The sequence below is a fragment of the Podarcis raffonei genome, chromosome 8, assembly GCF_027172205.1.
Source record: "Podarcis raffonei isolate rPodRaf1 chromosome 8, rPodRaf1.pri, whole genome shotgun sequence".
In the NCBI taxonomy this organism is placed as follows: Eukaryota; Metazoa; Chordata; class Lepidosauria; order Squamata; family Lacertidae; genus Podarcis; species Podarcis raffonei.
In genome coordinates this window covers 72,378,643-72,403,771 of record NC_070609.1, presented here as the reverse complement: position 1 = coordinate 72,403,771, position 25,129 = coordinate 72,378,643, and the positions used below count along the sequence as shown (strand labels likewise).

General features: G+C 46.3%; 1 protein-coding gene and 1 long non-coding RNA gene across 2 annotated transcripts; one reads left to right on the top strand and one right to left on the bottom strand.

Moving 5' to 3' along the window:
• The first annotated feature begins 1,719 nt into the window (after positions 1-1,719).
• Positions 1,720-20,680, top strand: SCNN1D (sodium channel epithelial 1 subunit delta). Its single transcript, XM_053400777.1, has 14 exons — positions 1,720-2,035; positions 2,171-2,660; positions 3,340-3,677; positions 4,389-4,608; positions 5,949-6,142; positions 9,431-9,534; positions 11,434-11,597; positions 12,774-12,872; positions 13,481-13,598; positions 14,332-14,422; positions 15,227-15,284; positions 15,944-15,999; positions 16,729-16,810; positions 18,076-20,680. The coding sequence occupies exons 3-14, from the start codon at positions 3,343-3,345 to the stop codon at positions 18,469-18,471; spliced, it is 1,917 nt and encodes a 638-aa protein (XP_053256752.1). The 5' UTR covers positions 1,720-2,035; positions 2,171-2,660; positions 3,340-3,342; the 3' UTR covers positions 18,472-20,680.
• Positions 17,176-24,101, bottom strand: LOC128419744 (uncharacterized). Its single transcript, XR_008331906.1, has 2 exons — positions 21,426-24,101; positions 17,176-17,287 (listed from the first exon to the last, which is right to left on the bottom strand). It is a non-coding gene; the product is annotated as an uncharacterized LOC128419744 (long non-coding RNA).
• Positions 24,102-25,129: the final 1,028 nt, after the last annotated feature.

Genomic DNA, 25,129 nt, shown 5'->3' with positions numbered 1-25,129 from the left:
AGAGCACACCAGGCACTCCTGTCTTCCACTGCCTCCCGCAGTTTGGTCAGACTCATGCTGGTAGCTTTGAGAACACTGTCCAACCATCTGGTCCTCTGTCGTCCCCTTCTCCTTGTGCCCTCCATCTTTCCCAACATCAGGGTCTTTTCCAGGGAGTCTTCTCTTCTCATGAGGTGGCCAAAGTATTGGAGCCTCAGCTTCAGGATCTGTCCTTCCAGTGAGCACTCAGGGCTGATTTCCTTCAGAATGGAGAGGTTTGATCTTCTTGCAGTCCTCCAGCACCATAATTCAAAAGCATCAATTCTATGGCGATCAGCCTTCTTTATGGTCCAGCTCTCACTTCCATACATCACTAGTGGGAAAACTGGGGAAACCATAGCTTTAACACTAGTGATGTTTTAAAAATGAAACTGAGAAAAGAGTGCCTTGCTCTGAGAGCAAAATATCTCAGGCAAGCTTTGGAGGAAGCTGAGCTTCTCTCAAAGTTATCTCTGCAACCATAGGGACTAGAACCCTTTCCTGCCTAAAGGAAAGCTAGTCTTCTTCTCCAGACTCTAGAAAGAGCATTTTAAGAAAGAAGTAGAATTTTAGAGTTGGAAGGGACCACGAGGATCATCTACTCCAAGCCCACATTTAGACCAGAGTCCATGGATGTGACTTGTGTAGTTTAGCAGCAGAGAATCTGTTTTGAATGCAGAAGGTGCCAGATTCAATCTCTGGTAGGGGCTGCAAAGATTCTCACTATGAAACCTTAGAGAGCCACTGCCAGTCTGTGCAGACAGTATTGAGCTAGAAGGACCAATGGTCTGACTTGGTATAATTTCATACCACCCTCCCCCCTTAGTCACAACTCAGGGGTTTAGCTTCCTCTTCAAGCAGAAAGTCCCAGGTTTGGTCCTCAGCATTTCTATGTAGCATTGGGAAAGATGGCCCATCTGAACCCTTGGGGAGCTGCTGCCAGCCAGTGTAGGCAATACTGAGCTGGATGCAGCAAGGATCTGACTCAGCAAAAGGCACCTTCCCGCATTTCTCTGTGCGGCGTAAGAAATGGCTGAACGTTCAACACCATTCAGACTCAACCAGCAGAGGGCACCATCTTGCAAGGCCCTGACTCCTCTGCAGAGCCAACACTCCTGCAATGGGTGTATCTTGAGTACATATTATTAAGTTCTTTAATTGATGTACACAGTACTAAAGAAAAGGCATATTAAAACAAATCTTCCATTATTTAAAACAAAACAGTGCATTCCTGGCTGCTAAAAAAAGGTCAGGGTTGAATCCATGCCAGTACTACTCAGAGTAGGCTCATTGGAGTTGAGGGACGTGACTAAGGGTTTATCCACACTTAGCTTTTGCCTCGCTCTTTGCAGGCACAGGCCTGAGCTTTCAAGCTTGGTGCATTGTTGGGTTTTCCCCACCCACCCTGACCTGGAGCTTTCCCCGCGAAAACCCACTCGGTCGGAGCAAACGTCAATTTGGGTTTTCACAAGAAAAGCTCCAGAGCAAATGAGAGTCAGACACAGAGTTAAAAGCACTGGAAGCAGCGGAGATAAGGTAAATGTGGCTCCATTCATTTCCAACTAGAACTTAGTTGGATCCTGAGGGATGTCAGAATGCAAAATGCATATGTAAAGGGTTAATTTCAAGAGCTGTGGAATGGCCACACACTCTGTGGCAGTTATGGCAGTTGTGGCAGTTATGAACCATCCTAACTGCCGTCTGCTTCAGCGTCAGCGATAGTCTGTAACAGTTGAATCTATGTGAGATGTTTTAGCAGCTTAAGCTACCATCTATCTACCTGCACTATACATTCAATTTGCAACTGCAAGCGCACACAATAAAAGTTATCTTGTCATTTAAAATTTAAAAGAGAGTGTAGCTTTTATAGGAAGGGGAACTAAGAAAAGGGTCAAACAACCCATAAATCTGGAGTTTAATTCCCACAGATAACAACCCTGGGTTGCCAGCCACAATATCGTAGCAGTGGTCCTGTAAGACAGACTGCGGTTTGTGGGGCAGTACCCTAAAGGACCACGTGACCCGGAAGTGTCTCCGGACAGCGCTGGCCCCTGGCCTCTTAAGTGAGATGGGCGCACAACCCCAGAGTCTGTCAAGACTGGCCCGTACGGGCAGGGGTACCTTTACCTTTACCTTTACCCTAAAGGACAAGCCTCCAATGCAGATAGCACTTGGCGCCTAACATACATCCCTATACATTTCCGCAAACTGCTGTTGCTGCATGATGACCCCGCCGCCCTTCCGCCAGCTCTCTGAAAGATCCTTGCTTAAGGTTCCTGCTACTCACCCTCTAGGTTTCATAGATCTGAGACACGCCAGAAATACCATATTCATCGACCAGCTCAGGGCTGAAATCCAAATCAGGTATTGGGTCTTGCAATGGATGAATGTCCCTGTTGAATCGGGTTGTGATTCAGGCCTGTTGTTGAAACCTGGCACATGGCATAGGAGGTGCTCCAGGAAGTGATCCCTTGTGAATCAGATGCTGCCTGCTACTCATCCCTTTTGGAGATGTTGGGTCAGCATCCCCATTTGGAGCTAAGGGCTATAAGAGATGCTGCTTCCAGGAAGGCATAAGAAGGAAAGAGGAGACTCTGCCACAGTCCTGATGGAACTTCTCCAAATCTTGGTCCCAGAGAGTGGTATGTTCTACCCCCGTTGTCGGAGGCACTAAGTTGTCGGCAGAGAAGTCCTATTCAGAGTAGATACATTGAAATAAATGGGTGCCAGTTAGTCAAATCAGTTAATTTACACCAGTCTAGGTAGGACTAACATTGGTTATAACCAAGTGTGGATAGCAGCTGTCGTTGAGAATTACAAGTGAGGAGTGTGCTGTGACATTCAGGTTCACAGCAGACAGCCGGTTGGTCACTGTGAGAAGCGGATGCTGGACTAGATGAGCCCATCGGCCTGATCCTGCAGGGTCCTCCTCAGTTTCTTACATTACTATATTTTGACTCTCAACGTCAGATCCTCCGGTCATCCTTAGAGCTGCCTTGGAACTTTAGTTCCATACTGTTTTGGTTCAATCGAGTTGAACCTGCTATTATTATTATTATTATTATTATTATTATTATTATTATTATTACTATTATTATTATTATTATTATTACCAAACTCCTACCTGCATTCAGCCTGGGCTGAAATGCCCTCCCCATCACCTGCATTTAGTCACCCTATTTGAAAATGGTGGAGTTTGGAGCACCTTTTTGGCTAAAATAAATTGCCTTGGAGTTGGGGGAATCAACTAATTGCTTAAGGGGAGCCTGGGTCTCCCTTGCCCAGCCTAACTCCAAATTTCAAAACTTTATATCTGTTTAGAGAATGGAAGAAGAAACAAGGAAAGAGAAAGAGGTAGAAATGAAAAGGGAAGAGGATGCTGCCCTCATTGCTTTCTACAGCTCCTTCAAGGACCTCTTTGAGTTCTTTTGCTTGAACACCACCATCCATGGCACCATCCGGCTGGTCTGCTCGAGTCGGAACAAGATGAAGACAGCCTTCTGGACCCTTCTCTTCCTTGCCAGCTTTGCTATGCTGTACTGGCAATTTGGGCTCCTCTTCAACCAGTACTGGCAATACCCAGTGGTCTTGTCAATTTCTGTCAAATCACAACAAACAATGTTTCCTGCCATCACCCTCTGCAACCTGAATCCATACAGGTATGGGTGGGGGTTTTTTTGTATTTTTGAGGGGCTTCCTTTCGAATCATTGAAAAACTTCACTTGCAGGTTGAGAGGGGCTGGAGTTTAGGGGATCACTTATTTGTAGGGAGGGGCGAATTTGTCAAATTCAGTTCCTCCCCTTTTCTTAGGCTACCTGTTTTCAGTCTTCCACAACATAGATAGATAGTATTTTATTGCTTTGTCGCCTGGGACAAGCAAAATCTAAAATACAGTAAACGACAACAATAACAGCCAGTCTCTCCTTTCTTGGAAAAATTGTAACAGCAGCTTAATGTTAGAACTGCTACTTAGAACAAATTTATGAAGCATAAATATGAAGCATATTAAAGTCTCTAGTCCAAAAAGTCTCTCCAGTCATTTGGGAAGCTGACGGTTGCATCTCATATGGGAGATGATGGGTGCTCGGTGTTGTCGAAGGATAAAGGACTCATATTGCCTCTGACCACCCTGATCTGGCAAGCCTATTCTTGGCCGGAGCTACGGACCACACCTGAGCCTACCCTGCCTCCATTGACAGGCATGTCTTTCTCCTGTTGTAAAAGTAAACAGAGCAATACATAGGGGAGACACACTTCAAGTTTTCTTAAGGTTCTGTGTTTCGCCTTCAGGGTTTCCCGGAGTGGCCTCTTTGATCAGGCTGTCCCTGCTGATATTCAGAGCCCTTTGTCGTTTCTCTCATTTCCCCAGGGTCAACCTAGTCAGCAAAAACATGGCCGAGCTGGATAATCTGGCCAGGGAAACCCTACACAACCTATACCCCTTCAGCATCCCGGCGAGCACTCTGGAAGACAACTCCAGCGTCAGTCTGGAGAACTGGACAAACAGTGAGGTCAACAGCTCCAGCTTCAAGCTAGATGACAGCATTGCTCTAGTGAGAATGGGCGGCGGCAAAGTGGGCTTCCGGCTGGTAAGTTGAACGGGGATTTCAATGGCCATTTTCAGTGGCCACCTGCCATTGACAATTGGTCTTCCTGAACTGGTTGCAGGCTGAGCCCAGCCACTCAGGGATCACAGAATGACAGGGAGGCTAGGCTATCATGACCCTGTTGTTGTTGTTACAATTTCTCAAATGCCCTTCACCCCAAGGTCCCAGGGCAACAATTAAAACACAACATGAATTAATAACATTTGGGGTGTATGTTTTAGGACCCACCTTATTTCGATGGTTGCCAGTTGTTTTTAATTGTTTTTAATATTGCTTTTAATGCTGGAACCTGCCCTCGGACCTTAGAGGGAAGGGCGGGTAAGAAATAAATTATTAAATAAATAAATTATTAAATTATCATCAACATTATCATTATTAAGATACAGTGGTACCTTGGTTGTCGAACTTAATCTGTTCCGGGAGTCCATTTGACTCCTGGAACCACTGGAAACCAAAGTGCAGCTTCCTGCACTCAATCAGAAGCCGCAGAAGCAGCGTCAGACATTCGGCTTCCGAAAAGCCTTTGCAAACTAGAACACTCACTTCCGGGCTTGCGGTATTCAGGAGCTGATTTGTTTGGGAGCCAAGCTGTTTGAGAACCAAGGTACCACTGTACATTGATATACAGTGGTATCTCGGGTTAAGTACTTAATTTTTTCTGGAGGTCCGTTCTTAACCTGAAGCACCACTTTAGCTAATGGGGCCTCCTGCTGCCACTGCGCAAATTCTGTTCTCATCCTGAAGCAAAGTTCTTAACCTGAGGTACTATTTCTGGGTTAGCAGAGTCTGTAACCTGAAGCATATGTAACCTGAAGCGTATGTAACCTGAGGTACCACTGTACAATTATTGAAAACAGTTGAAAACAACTTAGAATTACAGAAACAAGACAGGTCCTAAAATATACGCCTTCAGAGTCAAAAGCCATGGTTAAGAAGTGCGTCTTTAGCATTCACCAAAAGCTGTATAATGAAGATACCAGACGCACCTCTATTTCACTGCTCAGGGGTTGCACAGGAAAGGCCCTCTCTCAGGCCAGCAAATACACACTGCACCTCTGAGGTCATGGTGGCTGTGTGGTCAGAGGCAGCTGGGGAGGAGCAGCTGGAGAGGACACTTGGCTTCCTGTTCTGCTTTCAGGCTACCTAAAGGCATCTGGTCGGCCACCAGGAGAAGACGGACCTTTGGCTTTGCTCCGCAGAGCTCCCTCTTCTGCTCTCTCGCTCCCTCTCTCTCTCTCTCTCTCTCTCCAGTTTCTTGATCACTGCACAATTGTTTCTTCGGAGCTGAACCTCTCACTCCCCTAATTCTCTTCTTTCCTCAGTGTAACCAAACGGGCGGAGGCTGCTACACCAAGATTTACTCCTCCGGGGTCGACGCTTTCCAGGAATGGTACAGTTTCCACTACATGAACATCATGTCCCAGATCCCACCCATCATTGACATCTCCAAGGACGACGACCACATCAACAACCTGGTCTATGCTTGCCAGTACGACGGATTGCCTTGCAAAGCTAGGTAACTCATGCAGCCACCCGGCCTGCTGGCCTGCACAGTTGTAGAACCAGAGCATCTGAGAATCATTCCAGAGAGGCAGCCACTGGTGGTCATCGATGGAAGCACTGCTCCTGCAAAAGAAGAATGTAGGGTTGCATCCAGTGCTCAGACTAGACCCATTGAAATGACTGAAATTCAGTCATGCCTAGGGCAGTTGCTAGGAATTTGTCTCCTGGTCCCCCAAGTCCTTGTCCAACACTCTTAACCACTAGACCACATTAGTTCTTATTTTTCCTTTGAGGAGCTCTAGGCAGTGCGGGTGCCCCTCTCCACATTATCCTCACAACAACCCTGTGAGGCAGCTTCCTGGCCAGGTTTTGAGCTCTCCTCTCCCAAGGTCCAACCACTGCAGAGCACATGCACCCTTCACTGATAGGGGAGTTGCTCCCTTCCCCTCTATCCCATCGATTGCCCTTTCTGCAGACCTTTGTTTCCAGCTCCTTTCTGCGGAACCGCCCTACAGTATTCCAAGGGCAGCCCCGCCCTGACCTCCCGAGCCACCCTGCCTATTTCTATTCCCAGATCCCTCACAGAGAGGAGCTGGTTCATTCAGGCGCACAAGAGGGTGTTGGCGGCTCTTCTCCTTTCGGGATAATTTCAGGCTGCGGATGGGGAAGTTCCCTAGAATTGCCACAGACTCTCCCTGTCTCTCTCGAGGTGAAGGGCAGGTTGGCACCGGGTCCTCCCCGGCTTCTGTTTGCATACGGCGCAGCAAGGAGAACAATCTGATAAAGCCAGAGCAAACCTGCCCACACCCAGTGAAATGCTGCCTGTCTCAGGAGACATGCAGCAGCAGCAGCAGCAGCAGCATTGTCCTCAGGGGCATTGCAGGAACTTTGGCAGGGCAGGAAGTGCGAGAGAGGCGGAGGGTGGAGAGGGCAGGGAGGTGAACTCTGTTGCTATTGCCTTGGCCAAATGGGAGAGACAGTGTGGTGCAGTGGTTAGAGTGCCGGATTTGGGCCTGGGAAAGCAGGGTTCTGATCCCCACTTGGCCATGAAGTTGAGCCCAACCCCTAGAATCTTGGATGGCAAGCTCCCATCATCCTGGATTCTATTGGCTGTGCTGGTGTTAGTCCTGCTCATGATGTTCTTGGCCCTAACTGAAGGCTTATCCACACTTAGCTTTTGCCCTGCTCTTTCCAGGCAGAGGTCCGTGCTATAACGATACGTGTCTAAGAGGTTTCCATGGGGCTATTTTGCTCCAAGCTTTTCCCACGAAAACCCATTCTTTAAAGTCGAATCGGAGCAAACATCAATTCGAGTTTCCCCACAGATTGACGTTTGCTCCTACTGAGCTTTAAAGAGCTGATTTTCATGGGGAAAACTCCGAGGGAGGAAATGGGTGCTCAGACCCAGAGCTTTAAATCATGGAGAAAGCAGATTAAAGGTAAGCATGGATAAGCCCTAACTTAGGTTTGCTCCTTTCATTGGGCCTGTTCTGAGTTGAATTGAGTTGGAAGCAACCCTCTCTTCTCAAAGTGGCCAACCAGATGTCTCTGGAAAGCCCACAAGCAGGACCAGAGCAAAACGCAACTCTCCCCTCCTGCAGTTCCCAGCCACTGGTATTCAGTGGCAGCTGAATATAGCAGCTGAACCTAAAAAGCCTTGGGCGCTAGGAAAGTCTTCACCTTCTCCTTGCACCATAAAGTTCATCATGGCGCCAGATGTCCCTCCTTGGCGAGGCAACTTCAGAAGCAGGGCACTCCAGCAAGAAAAGACCCTCTCCTTGGTGGGAGCAGAACTGCTATGGAAGGGATTGTCTCCACTCTTAGTCCTGCTCAGAGTAAACCCATTGAAATTAATTCACCTCAGCCAGTCATGCCATTACTGTACTTTCAATGCGTTTCCTCCAAGTGGGGCTTAGATGGGAGAGATCTCAAGGCGCGAGCAGGCAATGTAAAAAGGGCATCAGTTTTGTGGATCAGACAGGAAGGCTGCCGGTGGCCTTACAAGACCTTTTACTTGTAAGAAGTCTCACTTCTGGAGACACCCTTCCCTTTGTACCACCTGCCAGTCCCCACGTGGCTTGGATGTGCTGCCATGAATGACTTTTCACCATGGTGCTGTCGTGCAGCTGCCGGCTATCCTATTGCCTGGCCTTATCTCTTCTCTGTACAGTACAAGGTGTGACTGTACCAGTTGTTCCCTCGGTGGAGCCAAACTGGTCCCTGCCACCACCACCCCTGGGTCTGTTGTTGAAACAAGAAGCCGGCGGAGCTAACCACAAGGGCCCATCAAAACGCGTCGCCGATAATGAACCCAAGCAAACATTTGCTTAAGCGTTATCGGCTGGGACAAATTGCGGGTATTTGGCAGGCTCCTGTAAGTTTTAAGCAAACTTCCAGAGGGCGGAGCCTCTCTCGGTCTGCTGTACGATCCGCTCTTGTCCCAAGGCAAGATGACCTCACTCGTAAAAGTAACGGTCAGCTTTGGAATGCAGGTGTAATGTAGGGCCATGTTTCAACATCCACACCTTCGAGGTTGGAAACAGAAGGCCCATAAATGCCAGTTACTGGAAACCACAGAAGCTGTTCTGCTTTGGAGCTTCCCATTGGGGCACCTGGTTGGCCACTGTGAGAACAGGATTCTGGACTATGAGTCATTGGCCTGATCCAAAAGGCTGCTCTTACATTCTTATGGTGTCAATTGGATTGCCTTTATCTTATATTCCTTATATTTTATCCCTGTCCTTAAGCACTAGCTGCCCCCACCACCAAATCCAAAATACCGCTGGTGAGGAGGGAAGGAGGGTGCTTATCATCTGAGGCTGATAGTATTCATAAAAGTCCCCCTTTCTCTGAGATGGCTTTTGTGATTAAATGTTTCAGCATGGTCACATGGAACAAGATAGTTATCTCTCCATCTCACCATATCCTCAGGGCTGTGAATAGTTAATGGGCACCCGCAGCAAAACATTTCAGTGTGGCGTGCTCCTGTTCAGGGATCCAGCTAGCCATGCCCTTTCCAGGAGACACCATTCTGTTCCATATCCTTTTCGAGGGTGTTGGTGAAGGCTATAGGACATGCATAGGCAAACTCGACCCTCCAGATATTTTGGGACTACAACTCCCATCATCCCTAGCTAACAGGACCAGTGGTCAGGGATTATGGGAGTTGTAGTCCCAAAGCATCTGGAGGGCTGAGGAACTGGAGAATGAAGTCTAGTGAACAAACACTGGAAAGGGGAGAACAACAAAAATTGCTCTTATTTGATTTTGACCATTCCCCCTTTTCCTTCCTTCACTACAGTGAAACTGAGCACTTTCATCACCCCGTCTATGGAAGCTGTTACACTTTTAATAAAGGCGGGACAGATGAGTTCTGGAAAGCTTTGAAGCCTGGAATTGTTTACGGTAAGAACAGAGAAAAAGAATGTGCAGGCAGATAAGTGTGACTATTGGTCGCTTGGAAGGGTTAGGCTGTGTAGAGAGCTCATTATGTTCCACAGACGTGTTGCTTTAAACTACAGAGATAAATCTAGATGTTGTGTCCCCCCTTGAGGCAATGAAGATCAAACACAGTTTGGTTCAGCTGGTGAATCAGTCAAAGTACATACTGTGAACCAAGAGAGCAAAATTATCAGAAACGGAATTTTCGCAGTCCAGCAGTTTCTGTGAGGGAAGGGGTAGCTGTCAGTTTGGCTGGGTGTGCATTTGCTTTCCAGCATACATAACCTGCCATTTTATTACTGTCTTCAGAGTGTGTCCTTAGAGTGAAAACAGACCCAGTTATGTCCCAAATCAGATCAGGGCTGTGACACTGGAAAATGGGTGGGTTAACCCTTTCCAGTAGGGTCATTTGCCTGATTAAAATAACCTTTGAAGCTGCTATTTGCCCAGCAAAGGGACAATATACGGGTATCATATGGGCACCTTTATGTCCCCTCCCCGCAAAATTGCTGCAAATAGCAGATCTGAGGAGTGATTTTTATCAAGAAAATGACCCAGGTATAAAAGCTTAACCTCTCTCCCATAATGTGCTGTTCCTAAGGGGAAAGGTCAGGGAGGGAATGCGGGCAGGGTCAAACAACAGATGACCCTGAGCGGAGCTAGAGGAAGAGATATTTGTAAAACAGCAAAACTGTGTTCTGGTTTTCATTGTTATAGCTTTCTCAACAGAAGTACAATACCAAATTCTAAGATGGCAGGCAGGCAGGCAGGCAGACTTCAAGCTGCCAGGGCCTAGTTTGATTTTTGCTGCCAGGGCAAGGTACACCCAATGGATCTAGGCCCAGAATGGCAGCTCAGGGGGGCAGAGTGAGGAGGAGTGGGGTCACCCTATAACATACTAAGAGCCTTCTGGATCAGGCCAGTGGCCCATCTAACTGCGGCGGCAGAGCATAGCCATCGTAGCTAATAACTTTTGATAGTCTTTTCCTCCATGAATCTCTCCAATCCTCTTTTGATACCATCCAAGTTGGTGCCTATCACTCCTTCAATGATTTCATAGTTTAACTGTGCATCACCCTGTAGGATAAGCTGAATATACGAAGGCAACTGAGCTATCATAAATCGAGGATTTTAGTACTTTAAAACAATACACAATACCAACTGTAAAACAATTCAAATGTATGATCTAAAGGGCAGGGCGAGAAAACACCAGCAATTTAAATGTGCACTGAAATAAATGGTCTCTGGAGCTCTTAAGCTAGTAGACAATATTGAGCTAGCTAGCTAGATCAAAGGTCTGACTCTGTATAAGGCAGCTTCTTATGTAACTGCCTTCAGGTGTGTTGGGGAAAGCTTCCCTGTCATCACCAATGTAAACTTCAACTGCTAGCCCAGCGGTCTTCTGCATATGGAGTGCATCATCTTATCCTTTGCCTCAGATGGCAAAATGTCTTAGGCTGGCCCTGAGTCATTCCTACACACTAGCGATGATGATATATGTGAGATCTTGTGCCCATGAGGGTGTCTCTGACATCATAGTGAGCAACACAGAAGCGATTCCTCTGTCGTGTGGGCAGCCATTGCTTCCACAGCTGCTCATTGTTACCTCAGAGGCCAACTATGTAGGTGGAAATTTTGAACAGGGTTCGGCCCCCTCCCACCAGAGCAATCCTTGAGGGGCATGTGCAATAAAAAGAGCTTTGGCCACACGCTGATGCCATTTCCTGTTTAGCAACTGACTGTTGTCACTTCCTGCTTGGACGGAGCTGTGCTTTGACGACGAATCCCTTTGCTTTTTCCTCGGAGGGCCATTGGCCCCATCCAGCAGGTCCTTCTTACCTTCTTGTGCTTGTTTGGTTCCAGGACTCTCCCTTATCCTCAAAGTGGAGCAAAAGGACCACATCCCGCTGCTGTCCACCAAGGCGGGCGTGAGGGTGATGATCCACAGCCACAACCAGACCGCGTTCTTAGAGCACGAGGGGTTTGATATTCGGCCGGGGATTCAAACCACCATCGGGATCACACAGGTGAGCAACGGGGGGTCTGAATGGGCAACAGGAAAAACCTTGGCTTGTGTCGTGTGTGGAGGAGGAAAAAACCTAAACAGAGTTCCCAAAAAATTTGCAGAGTTCCCAAAAATAGACCAGAGGCAATTGTACTTCATCCAACAAAGCTTTACTGCTCCGGAAGGCAAATGAGCATAATAGTCACAAATATTCAGAATTGGCAGTGTCCATAAGAAATCCAGTTGTAGCAGACTTCACTTAAACTTAACAAGAATTTATAATAAGACTGAACCTTAACACTAAGCGTACAGAACGCCACACCAGAACAAAGAGATAGAGTCAGCATGACCTTGACAGAAAGGATAACAGAACCAGTTTCAACCAGCTGTACTCAGCTTCTCAGAAGGAATAACCCAAACAAGAACCTTCTGCCTGTTTCTTTCACATAGAAAGAAACCTTCCAGAACACTCTTGAACTAAGCAGAACAGGAAAGATCTCTACACATCAGATCAATACTTTTGTACTAAGAAATGTGGGGTGGTGGGATGTCTGGGAGGCTTTCTGGCTGGAGGTAGAGCAGGGTAAAAGTGTTTTAATCAGCGGTTGGGAACCTCAGGCCCGGGAGCCAAATTCCTTCCGATCTGGCCCTTGACTCTCTCTTCCCAGGCCACACACCCCTCGCCCTGATTCACATCCCTGCTTTTACCTGGCTAAATGCACCCTTGAACTCTGGTAGTGTCTCTTACTTGCCTGGATGGCGCACAGAGTGGGGTTTGTGTAAATGTGTATATAAACTAGCGAAAGTAAACCTTACATCCAATGCCACGCCCCCTTTTGGCTTTGTCCCCGCCCCCCGGAAGTTTGCCTAGAATGAATGCAGCCGTCGCTCCCCATCCCTGATGTTTTGAACTGGCATTCCAAATGGGGTTTTTGTTGCAATCCCAATTTGGGGGGAATGTCGAAATGTTTGGGCTCTCCGAGTTCCACCCCACCAAACCTTATGGCACCAGCCACCACCAGACAGTTGACTTTCAATAACTGGCGACAGGCAATTGCAAGGGCCTCCTGTGGGGCTGATGTTGCTTTAGTGGGAGAGGGGAGAGACTCTTCCAGGTTTAGCTTCTTTATTTTGAATTGATTCTGGCCTGCATGCTAAACTCCAAGTGATATGCTCTTTCCTCCCTCCAACTACGCAGGACGAGGTGACTCGCTTAGGCGGAAATTATGGCACATGTACAAAGGATGGAGATGATGTAGCTGTCAAGCTCATATACAACAGCACATACACGCAGCAGGTACAGCTAAAACAGAGGATTTGTTTTCCCACTTTATTCGTTTCTGCCTTTTTAAGATTCTGCCCCTTCCCATGTGTTGGATCACTCAAATAATTAGAGCAACCAGCTCACTGTCAAAGATCTGCCCAGTTAATTCAAATCAGGGTGTGAAATTCAGGCTAAGGAAAAGAGGGGATAAATTTGATCTGGTTTCAATCTTAAGGCAAACCTACTTAGTTTTTTTGCAGTTTTCAAACTGACGAGGTAAGCTGAAAAAGCAGGCATCCTTCAGAATTTGCCCCATTCCAAATTGTGCAGTGCAATTCTCCAGCCAAGTAATGTGTGCAAAGATGTGTGTACAGAGGCAAAGTTTCCATAAGAACGCATGTGTTATTGCAAATACCAAGCAAGCATGCATTCTGTTGGTGGAAATTGCTTTGCAGTGGTGGGTTTGGCTCTTTTCCTTCACCGTGGGCGGCAGAATCAATTGGGATAGCCCTTCCCATTAAGTTAACACCTATCTACCCCACTAGCGGATCTGAAGCAAAAGGCTTGAGGCACCAGAGAAATTTAACTTACAGCACTTTCTGTTTTGTTCTGTCTCCCCACCCCATTTCACTGCCCCACAGGCTTGCTTGCATTCATGTTTCCAGAGGAAAATGATTGAAGACTGTGGTTGTGGGTACTATTACTACCCACTGCCTCCAGGAACGGAGTACTGCAACTATAACAAGCATCCTAATTGGGGTAAGGAGAAGCCACACACACACGTGGTTAAATGTGTTCAGAATGACTAGATTTGGCCAATGGCACAGAGTCTATATGTAGCCTGGCTAGCTGTTCCCCCATGACAGCCAATGTGGTGCCTGCAAATGTTGCTAGACTCCAGCTCCCATCATTCTTGCCCATTGGCCACATTGGCTGGAGCTGATGGGAATTCCAACAAAATTGGGAGGGCAATATGTTGGCTACCTCCTGGCATACCTGAACTAGGGTGGATACTTATACAACGATAGAGAGAGAGAGAGAGAGAGAGAGAGAGAGAGAGAGAGAGAGAACAAGAGGACACATAATGTAAATACTTTGTTTGAGCTGACTCAGGGGTAGGGAATCTCAGGCCCAGGGTCTAGATGTGGCCTTTCACAATCTGGTCCTTGGGATTCTCCCTACATCATTCAAGCAAAGCATGTTCAGTTAGGAGAAGGAAGTGCTGATCAAACTGTATTCAGCTGAAAACAGGAAGTGACAGCCAAACTGCTAAATTGGAAACAGGAAGCGCTAATCAAAGTGGGTTCAATTTGAAGCAGGAAGTACCACTCAAACCAAGTTCAGCTGGAAACAGGAAATGTTGATCAGACCATGTTGGGGGTTGGTTTGGACAAGGACCCTTCATGATGGCAGAACAGGGCTGTCCTCAATTATTTGCCTGTGGCAGCTGTATCCTATTGAACTTGTTCCTCTTATTTTTCCCCTCCTGTAGGTCATTGCTTCTATCTCCTGTACAATCGCATGTACAGTCAGGATGCCACTCATACCGAATCCTGTTTTGACAAATGCCACAGACCATGCAAGTGAGTAGCAAAGGCATTTGATGCATTAGAATGGTAGCAGGATCAAGCTTAACATGGACCAGATATGTGCCTTTTCATTGACTGGCCCACTAGATAGCTACCTCCTCTCCTCAATCTCTTTTGAGCCATACATACAGGTCCCACTATTGGTCTGCTTGTTATGCGAAGATTCACTTATCCAAACACACAAAAAATACCCAAACCTTGCTACACCTCAGCTGATTCAGATATCCAAACAGCCAGAGTCTGCCCACTTCCATACTTGTTTATGCTTTGCTGGTCAGCGGCAACCATTTTCAGGCAGAAACCATGGAGAAAAGGAATGGGGAGAGAGATCGGATAAATCAGGGAGCAGGAGAGTTTGAACAAACCAGATTTTCCTTTGTCTCTCTCTTGCTGGTTGGCTGCAGCCATTTAAGAAAAAAATATGATGGGAGGGGGGAGGAACAGAAATGTTTGCATAGGAAATAATAGAAACTTGTTAGCTGAATGGTCGCCTAACAAACAATTTCCAGGGAACACACTGTGTTCAGTAAGTGTGACCTGCATGTAGATCACCCAAGGATGCATCTAGGCATCCAGGCATTACAGCCTTTTCAGGCTAGTGGACACTTTGGGAATGTTGAGAACGTACTGTGGGTTCCAGTCACCAACTGGCTGCCATGGGGGTGTGACATAACATAAAATGGCCGCCACATCTCAAAGTATAGAAAAGGAGACGGGACCATAAAATGTTCACTGTGGCTTTTGTTCTGATGCAGCAGGGTTCCTCGTAACCTTTTTACATTCTTGTCTTCTTGGCAGAGAGACTTGGTACAAACTTTCAGCAGGATATGCAAAGTGGCCCTCGACCAAATCTGAGGTAAAGTATAACCTATGTGGTGTTCAGAGTGGGGGAGGATGCTAAATTTTCAATGTTCTCCCAAGCTGGCTAATGATAGTCACTTACCAATCAGGGAGCCTGCTGCAGTGAACATACAACCAATCAAGGAGCCAGTCACTTGTGTTGTGTTCTCCTATTAGGAGGAGAATTTAACTGTTTCTTCTGCCTCCTTAAACATCTGATAGGGTGCAACAGGTCCACCATAGTGATGTCAAATTCCCTTTTTAAAAAAATGAGAGCAAAGAAAATATATTAAGCATATTGATGAAACTTCTAAGTGCAAACAAAAAGTTTTGAATGTTCAATATATTTTTAAAAACTTGATAGTTGCATTACTTCTGCCTTGCTTGTATGTATCGGTTTTTATTATTACAATTTGCCAACTACTCTACTGCACACTGCTTCCCTGTCTTTAACAGCAGCTTGACCCAAAGGCCTTCATAGGTGGTCATTTTTATCCCAATGTCATGTTAAGCTTCACTGCAAAGCAAGCTTCTGTTAAGAGCCCAAGAGCAAGCCCGGCTGATATTTTGGACAGCTGGCAGCTCCCCTATGCCATCCCTGGCACAATGCCACTTGAACCATCTGCTGCATCTGCTTCCAGATTTTGAACCCTGTTCCTGTGTCTTTCTTTTTAGGAATGGATTCACAAAGCTTTGGAAGCCCAGAACAGATACAATGTCAGTGGCGACAGGTTAGTCACAAGTTGTTTTTTCTACTGGGGGGTGCTGCTGCTGCTGCTGTCAAGTCCTTCTCTTTCACCATAAATGCAAGATTATTTGGCAACTGCCTTCAGAACTGGCATCTATGGTGAAGTGCTAAATTTTGAAGTGTAGGAGCTATAGCCTCAAGAAAAGTCCACTTACATGGCACTATACCAAATTTATTTTGATCAGTTCAACTGCAATCCTGCGCGTAGTTAGCTGGGGAGGGTACACCATGGCATTCACTGGTCCTTGCTTCTGTCTGTACCAGTTCATTTTCCATTTTAACAAAAGGTCCTCAACCATTTGGAGCAAAGGAACACACAGAGTGAGGTTGTTTGGTCCACCTAACTCAGTGTTGCCTACACTGACTGGCAGTGTCTCTCTGCAATTTTGTCAAAAGTTCCCTCAATCAAATTTACACTGGACAGTTTGGGATGTTTTGGATAATTTTTTATATATAACCGACGGATGAAGAATTTGAAGTTCTCTTTTTTCCTCCTCCTCTTGCTTTTTTCTTCCCCCTTTTCTTTTTTATTTTCTTCATTTTGGTTTGTTTTTATTTAATTAGGGTTTTTTTAAAAAAAACTTTGATAAAACGATACTGTATATTTGATATTAACCTTCATGTATTTTCTTTCAAACTGTAATAAAATGTATTGGGAGGGACAGACAAATTTACACTGGACTAAATCGATCTCGACGCTCTCTTTCCTCAGTTTCAGAAAAGATATTGCCAAGGTGAACATTTACTACGAGCGACTAAACTACAATTCTTGGGATGAATCTCCTGAATATACAGTAAGTTGAAGTTGTGTGTTTATTTGGCCCACATTAACTTTAGTTAGTCATGTTCATTCACTTGAAATGGGTTTACTCTGAGTATAGCTAAGTGACTGCTACCCAGTATCTACTCGGAAGTAAGTCCTCTTGAATTCATTGGGGCATACTCCCAGGTAAGTGGGGTTCGGATCACCACCTTCGTCATGAGTTAAGGACCACTGGTTTCCATGGCAACCAGCTGTAGCTAACGATAGGCACCCATAGTATTCATGCTTACCTGGAAGTCCCATTGAACCCAATTACTGTGCTAGTGAGCAAGCATGCAGAGAATTATGCTGTCAACTTGGATCCAACCCAACTTAAACAGCAGTTAGAAACAACTATTACCAAAGAAAGGAATTCATTTCTATTTGCATCTTGTTCTTCGGCTAAACAAATTCTCCCGGAGCACCTTAGAATGATCAGGAATCAGACGCCACTCCCCTGTCTTAGAATCTAAAAATTACAACAGAAGGGGAAATGAGATTAGGAGGGAGGAGAGAAAAAACATACATAATGTTCTTAGCCTTTATAAGTTCTTTGAAACTGATAGCAGAGGCCACATAAAGTTGCCCTTCCGCAAACAAATCCGTAAGGAAGACAAGCAGCAATTACAAATGAAATAAAACTAGGAACAGAAAGAAAGGACAACTCGGCAGGTAAACGAAGATATTTGCAGAAGAGAAACACATTCTATCCATCTAAGTCATACTCAGAGTAGATGCACAAAAATTAATGGCCATGCCTAAGTTAGATCCATAAACGTTGATGGGTTGACTCCATGTGGGATATTAATGTTGGCTGCAACATATAGGGTCACAGCAGTGTCTAACCTGGGGCTGGGGCGGCTAAAGTCCAGGGGCCAAGTGTGGCCCCCAGGCCTCTCCATCTGGCCCTAGGAACCCTTCCCAGGCCACTCCCTTCCCCAGCCCTACTTCACCCTCCCTGAGTGCTTTGACCTGGCTGGAATGTGTCCTTCAACTCTGATCACGTCTCTTGCTTTCCTCGATAGAGGATTGAGAGAGGTTCCAGTGTGTGTGTGTGTGTGTGTGTGTGTGTGTGTGTGTGTGTGTGTAGAAACTAGTCTACTTGTACAAAGGGTAAAACTGACGTTTGTTGCTACACCCATTTATGCCTCTGGTCCTCCCACCACTGGCATGTGGCCCCCCAGAAGGCTATGTGGCCCTCACTCTGCAAAGGACTCCCCGCCTCTGGTCTAATCAGATGGTCTATGTTTTCCCTAGGAATCCCAGATGATGTCCAACATGGGAAGCAACTGGAGTCTCTGGTTTGGGTCCTCGGTGCTGTCAGTGGTGGAGCTGCTGGAGTTCCTCGTGGATGCCGCCATCTTGTCTCTCATCTTCCTCTACCGTCAGTTCACGGCCAAGAGGACGCATAAGGTGTCTCGACCCCCAAACATCCCGAGCATAAGCTTGACTTTGGAGAAGTACCGCTATGTGGAGGAAGGCCTGGCCAGCACCCAGGATATCACAAAACCTTACACCAGCGATGGCACTGGCACCCCATGCCAAGACACAAAATATAGCACATACCAGATGCCTGAGCTCTACCCAAGTGTGGTGCTGAATGGATTCAAGCGCCGGAAAGAGCATAGCATAGATATGCGCCTCAACAGCTAATGGCGTCCAAAGAGAATGGATCTTGGAGAACTACAAACCTACCTTCATACCTTTGAAGAAGAGCTGCTTTTGTGGGGAATTGTGGCCAGTACAGTTGTGACTGCTGACCCAGAAATGCTGGCTCAGAAGTGCTGGACTGATGGGGCCCAGCCTCCAACAGGAGACTGAGTCTGTGACTTTTCTCTTCTGAACCTCCTCGGACAGTTCTGTGGCAAACAAAATGGAGCCCAGGGAAGCGAGGTTTTCCACCCCGCGACTTGGGATCAGATTTGCAACGCGTTCCGTTAATGAGGGAGGTGTCCGAATGAAGCCTCGCCCAGGCGAACACTGACAATTCCTTTCTGACTGGTTCCTTGGTTGACTTGAAGACCCCCTTTCCCCCCTCATGTTATTTGTTCCACGGTATTCTTTTCAGAGATGACTGACCTGTGGCCTCCTTATGAGAGAAGCCTATTTTTTTTATTTTCATTTTTTCATCTGAGGGAAGAGGAAAGCCAGAGAGTGACTGGCGGTTATCCAGTTCCCTATAAAAAGCCACAACCGTAGCTTCCCGCTGAAGCTCTCCTGAGGGAACCAGATTCAACTGGGCATCCCTGGGCAAAGAGGCTGGACCGTCAACATTTCACAGGTGTCTCCGAGTTAAATGTTAAACAGCCCACACATTAAAAAATGTGTCTAGCGAACATTTATGAGGCTATGTTCTCTTCTGTCTGTGTTAACAGTGCCTCTGGGATCCCGGAGGGATGCAATGAATACTTGACTGTGCTGATTGTAATGCCCACGGTACCTCTTCTGTTTGACAGGTAGTTCTTTCCTGTTTGAGCTCTGAAATCCATGGCAAGGAACGTGTTTTTAATTATGATTGCGTGCTGCCTCTGTTAAAATGTGAAGTTCAGGGTTTATAAGCTGAGTTCTTGAACGAGAAGAAGAAAAACAGTAGCTTGCATGGAGCAGGATAGGTGCCCAAGAACCCCCAGTGTCTAGCCTAGCAACTGCCTGTACTCAGGTTACAGCGCCCCCTTCAGGTGCAAAGGAACAACACTATGCAAAGTCAGCTCTTTTGAGTGGCTGGCAGTGTGACAGCTTCTGATTGGCCGTTCTTCATTCAAGAAATTAATTCCAGGGCACTTTTAAATATTACATTTTATTGGTGAATTTGGAAGCCAATATCAACTTTTCAAATGGATTTCTTTACCTATTGCCCCTCTTCAGACCTCAAAATCCAACCGTGTCCATAATGGCTGCTGTTCTTTTAAAAGTAAATGGATATATTCTTGCAAGCACATTGAACTTTTGCTTTACACAAAATGTGCCAGATTTCTCCTTTGCATAATGGTTTTTTGATTTAAAAAAAAGAGAAATGTTCCAACTGTATTCAGAAGATTGCTTTGTCACAATGGACATCCTGAAATCCTGAACTGTAAAATATTTAGTTTTATACAGCAAATAGATGTCTGGATGTACCAGAAAGCTTTATTGATGATCACCAGAGCTCAGGGCTGTACCACATTTTATGCATTCAGGGGTCATTCAGTCATCCATGTTCATCACTTGAAGTTTGCCATGCTAAGTGGCAAATTACCTGTCTGAGCCTTTCTGAGGGAGAAACTTGACTGCACGCCCACAGAGCAATCTAAGCTGGGGGTCACCACGATGCCTGTGTTAGTCCTCAAATGATAAACATGTCTCTCTGAATAAGTCCAAGTAGCATTGTTTCAGCAAGGGGGAGTTGGAATCTATCCCCACACTGCTGGGATCACTATGGGTCCGACTAAGCCCCATGCAGAGAAGACCCATTGAATTTAATGAATCTAAATTAGTCGTGTCCATTAACCTCAGTAGTATGGCTAGGGTTGGATAGAATCCTGTAGATATCTATATATCTATTATTTTTCTATGAATGAAATATGTACTGTATATCCATCTGCCTTGCTGTTGAATTCTATGATGGTTGGATGCAGATGCATTTTGAAGGAGAATATTTGACTGTAATTTATTTCGAGTGTGTGCATGTATGAGAGGGAGAGGGGGGCAGAATTATGGAAAGTGACCTCTTTTTGTGGCTGTAACTTAATAATTTATTGTGCTCCTATTTTGTCCTCACCCCCTACCCCTTTGCCTTCTTGAAGGTTTAAAAGAGCAAAACTATGCAATCCAAACTGGTTGTTTTGTAATCTTTCTGTAATAAAATGCTGCAGGTGTCTTTTCATACTGACTAGCATCTTTTATTTGGGGTTTGAAATTTCTTGGGGTAAACTGAGATGAAGCTCATTGTGCTAAGAGGAGCACGGCGCAATTTGTCCCCACTGCTGATTATTCCCTAGTGGGGTGGGAGCCCAAAAAGTAGGTGGAGCCAGAGCCAACGATTGGCTGAGTAAGAGCCAATAGCAGGCAGCACCAAGTCGTCGTACTTTTGTCCCCATCCTCCTTCCTGCCAAGTTCTACAAGGGACAACACCTGAGCCTCAGGTGGAGGATGTTGACAGTCAGGGCCTCACTGTGGACTGGATGTAAATAAGTCAGGTGGAGTCGGAGGAATCCAGTTGAGTTTGATGGGGCAGTGGCCCATTTGCCTTAATGGACCTGCCCCTACAGCTTGGAAGAGCCATGATGGGCTTGGATATCTAATTATAGCTCAAATGGAAATCACCAGAGCTTGGGTCATTCAGATTTAAAAGCAACTAGTTCAACTTCCCCCTGTCCAAAAAAGCCACTGGCTCCAGTTCACGTTCATTCTTTCACAAAACAAACGGGTTCCATCCAAACTCATCCAAATGAAAGAAGAAGAAGAAGAAGAAGAAGAAGAAGAAGAAGATAATCCAGAATATTATGAGCTGCTGCACTTCAGTAGACGGTCCAAAATTGGTCCCACATATAAGTAATAAGATGGCTGACAGAAAGTCATCCACTGATGTTTTCCCCAAAATTGCTTTTTCCATACAAGAAAAGCCTTACCCGGCTGAATTTATTCCATCCAAGGCATCTGTCACTTTGTTTTTGTGCTTCTCGCTGCAAGCTGCTCCTGTTGGAAAGGAGAAAGAAAACAGAGGAAATGCCTCACATTCCTTCCTTTTAGTTACTTGGCAAAAGCGGCTAAGTGACTAAGTATCCTTAGCAGCAGCAATGCCATTGTATCTGCCTAAGAAGCCATAGAACATTGCCTTCACCGTTTGCTTTCTTACTTTCTTTATAAATACCAAGTTTTTCCTTTAAAAAAAGCAAGCAAGCAAATATTCTGGGCCTCCTGCATTGTGGGTGGGAGTGAGGAGAGATGAATATGAACTAGAAATTGTTTTAAGTTCTACCCCAAAATAAACTTAATTCACATTTACTTCAGCAGAGAATTATCAAAACCACTTTGGGGTCTAATTTAAGGTGTGTTTGTTTTATACAGTAACTAGTTCAGGGATCTTCATTCCAAGCCTTGGAAATCACATTTGCATGCTTAAAATCTCAGAATGGATCTCTAAAATTCCCAGTAAAAAAGCTAGCAGGACCACTCTGAAATCCTGGAGACCCACAGTCAGTGTAGACCAGTGTTCTTCAACCGTAGGTTGTAGTTGAACTACAATTCCTTTTATCCTCAGACAGCTTAGTCCATGGTCAGAGATTATGGGAGTTGTGGTCCAAAGGTGGTTAGGCATGGGGTACCCGTGGCCCTCCAGATGTTCCTCATTCCCATCAGCCCCATGAAGCATGGTCATAGGTAAGAAGAGTTGTAGCTCAACAACATCTGGAGGTCTGAAGTTCTCCATTCATGGGGAAGGTCCTAAATTTAACTCTCAGCATCTTCAGAAGCCTGTCTGAAACACTGCAGAGATTCTGCCAGTCAGTGTACACAATACTGAGCTAGATGGACCAATGGTCTAACTCAGAATATGGCTGCTTCCCAAGTTTCCATGTCGTTCAACTGGATGGTTGTTTTCTTCCATTGCCATGGGGCGTTGCTTGCCTTACTCATCTTGCCAATTTAGGCAACTCCCTCAGCCAAGAAGTCAGCCAGAGCAGGATCAAAAAAGGCCAGTAGGAAACATGCCACTGTCCTCCCCAGTGATGCCAAGCCCTGCAAATCCTTGCTGAGTTATTTCATGGTTGTTGTTCTTAGCCTCTTGGTTGAAAAACAACAGCACAAATTGCAGCAAGCATTTAACAGGCGACTGAATTCACTCATCCCTTGGCCACCCCCACAAACCAAAGCCATTCCAATTACCAGGCTTATATAAGTAAGTGTGAAAGCCTGCAGGAATGTTGTCCAAGGAACACCTCAATGAAAGGGGAGGATATTGGGCTTCCCCAAATTATGACATCCCCCCAACCTGCCGATTGACAGGCTTGATGCAGCCAAGGTTATGGCAATGGCAGCCGTCATGTAAGCAGATGACTCACAGTAGGTTAAACAGTCATGGTGGAAATCCAGTTTCTTCTCACCACTGAAAGTACAGAGGTATCCAGTAGGTGGCTGGTGCCCATTGAGAATGGAAGGCAGAGGTGCAGTAGTCTAGGGGCTGAGGACCCATTGTGATTTCTGTGGCCCGGTCCCTGTTTCCAGTTTCTTAGAGCCACTCAAGCAGCAGGAAAGGGGAGCTTTCTATCCACTGAGAAGAGGCCTTCTCACCTTTCTGCTGATTGGAACCAATCAGGTGAGTCAGCCCCTGAGGATCAGCTCCTAGGGTCACTCTGGAGAAGGCACAGGGGAAGGACACTAAAGAGGAGTTGTGATTCTGGTGGCTTCCCAGAGGCATGAGAGAACATTGAGCTGGACTAGATGGGCCTTCTTGGGTTCTTGTGAGTAACAGAGAGGGAGCCCTATTGCCTTCATGCCCTGCTGTCAGGGACTGAGCAGAGGAGGAATGGTGGAGACTGCCTCCCCAAGTGTGACCTTTCCAGAGAAGAAGAAGACAGTTCAGAACTACAACAGGGGATTGAGGGAGGTCTCAGCTCAGAGGCGGATGAGGGGAAAAGCTGGGAAATAATGGGAGAGGAGGAGGAGGACTCACCAGGGGGTGACAGCTGATGGACACAGTGTCTTTAGAAATCATTCCAGACCCAACCCCCTCTCTCCCAGAACCCAGCGAGCCTTGAAAGTAGGAGAGCAAAGAGCTCAAAGGCAGAGGGCAGTTTTCACTCGGGACAATGTCATTATTCCAATAGGCTGCATTCTGTAAATATTGAATAAAAAGCAGATGGTAAGAACTTTTCCTTGCCTTATATGTCCCTGGGAACCGGCCATGGGAGTTGCTTCCTCTGCCACCTGACACCTGGCCACCAGTTTCCTGGAGGCATCTGATTGGCCACCGTCAGAACCGGATGCTGGACTAGACAGGCCATTGGCCAGACCCAGCAGAGCACTTCTTAGGTTCCGCAGGTTCCCCTCACTCAAAGCTCAAAATACCAGCTTGAGCCAAGGTTGAGTGGTTGTGTTTGGAGGAGGGAAGGAAACTTCTTGGCTGTTAACTGGAAAGGGAAGCTGAAAGTCACAGGGAAAGACTGGGAAGTAGGTGGGACACCTGTCAGATGGAAGTGGGTGGAGAATAAATGATATTATAGATGGGTGGCGACGAGTTAGGAGATTAACTGATTAACTGCATTGCATCCATCCCATACTTCAGATAACAGTGAATTGGACTTAATTGTTCATCAGACACTGCTGACAGCTGCTAATTCCAGGTAATTGCCAGTGAAACCCAGGCTAGAAGGGTTTACCAACACCTATGCTGTTGCTTAGATTTAAGAACAGAAGAAGAGTCTGGCTGCTGGATCAGGCCAATGGCCTGTCTAGTCCAACACCCTGTTCTCACAGTGGCCAACCACTGGAAACCTTCAAGCAGGAGCTGAGCACATCAGCACTCAGCTTGTAAGCAGTGGTAGCCTTCTCTTCCACAAGACGTAAGCAGAATCGGGCTCAAACTCAGGAGATACACTTCCTAACAGTACAGGCTGTTTTGACAGTAGAACAGTCTGCCTTGGGAAGGTGTGGACTCTCCTCAAGTGGAAGCATTCAGATGAGGCGCTACAAACCCTCCAATGGGGGCTGCGTGATGACCGCCTTACATTTTTATGTATATAGGGAAGATAGCGTGGATGAGGGCTCGGCCCCACCCAAGTGGGAAGAAATTCAGCACAGCCGTGCTGATCAAAATCAGCTCACCCAGCCAGGCTGACAAGTCGTGTGGCTCGCCTGTGGTTTGAGCATGGAGGAATTGCCCCCAGCTCATGGGTGTGTTGGTGGAGAATGGCCATAACTCAATGACAGAGCACAGGCTTGGCAAGATGCAATCCTTGCTTTCTCTGGCTGAAATGAGGTGGGTGCGAGGATTGCAGCTTTGGGAATAACCTCAGGGGATAAGCAATGCTGGGCAAGAGAGACGAGTAGCTGACTCAGCCTAAGGCAGCTCCATAGGAGCAAATTGTAAGCTGGTATGTCAATAGCCACAGCCTACATGAAGATGGGCTCCAGATGGCCTCTACTGCCCTCTATTGGCGGGAATCAATTGAGCTTGTTTTATTTATCCATTCAGGAAGGTGACGCAGCATTCCTGGGAGTCTACGCTAAGCAAAATTTCTTTCACATCACTGGGTAGGAGTGGAATTCTTGCCGCTCAAGGCTTGCTCTCGATGTTAGTGGGGTGGTTACAAAAGCTTCAGATCCCCCCTTCCTC

Excerpts from the sequence above, each read along its gene's own strand:
- SCNN1D (XM_053400777.1), top strand. The coding sequence starts at position 3,343 with ATGGAAGAAGAAACAAGGAAAGAGAAAGAGGTAGAAATGAAAAGGGAA. Across the intron at positions 6,143-9,430 it reads GGATTGCCTTGCAAAGCTAG|TGAAACTGAGCACTTTCATC; the intron begins GTAACTCATGCA and ends CCTTCACTACAG. Across the intron at positions 16,000-16,728 it reads TACAATGTCAGTGGCGACAG|TTTCAGAAAAGATATTGCCA; the intron begins GTTAGTCACAAG and ends CTCTTTCCTCAG.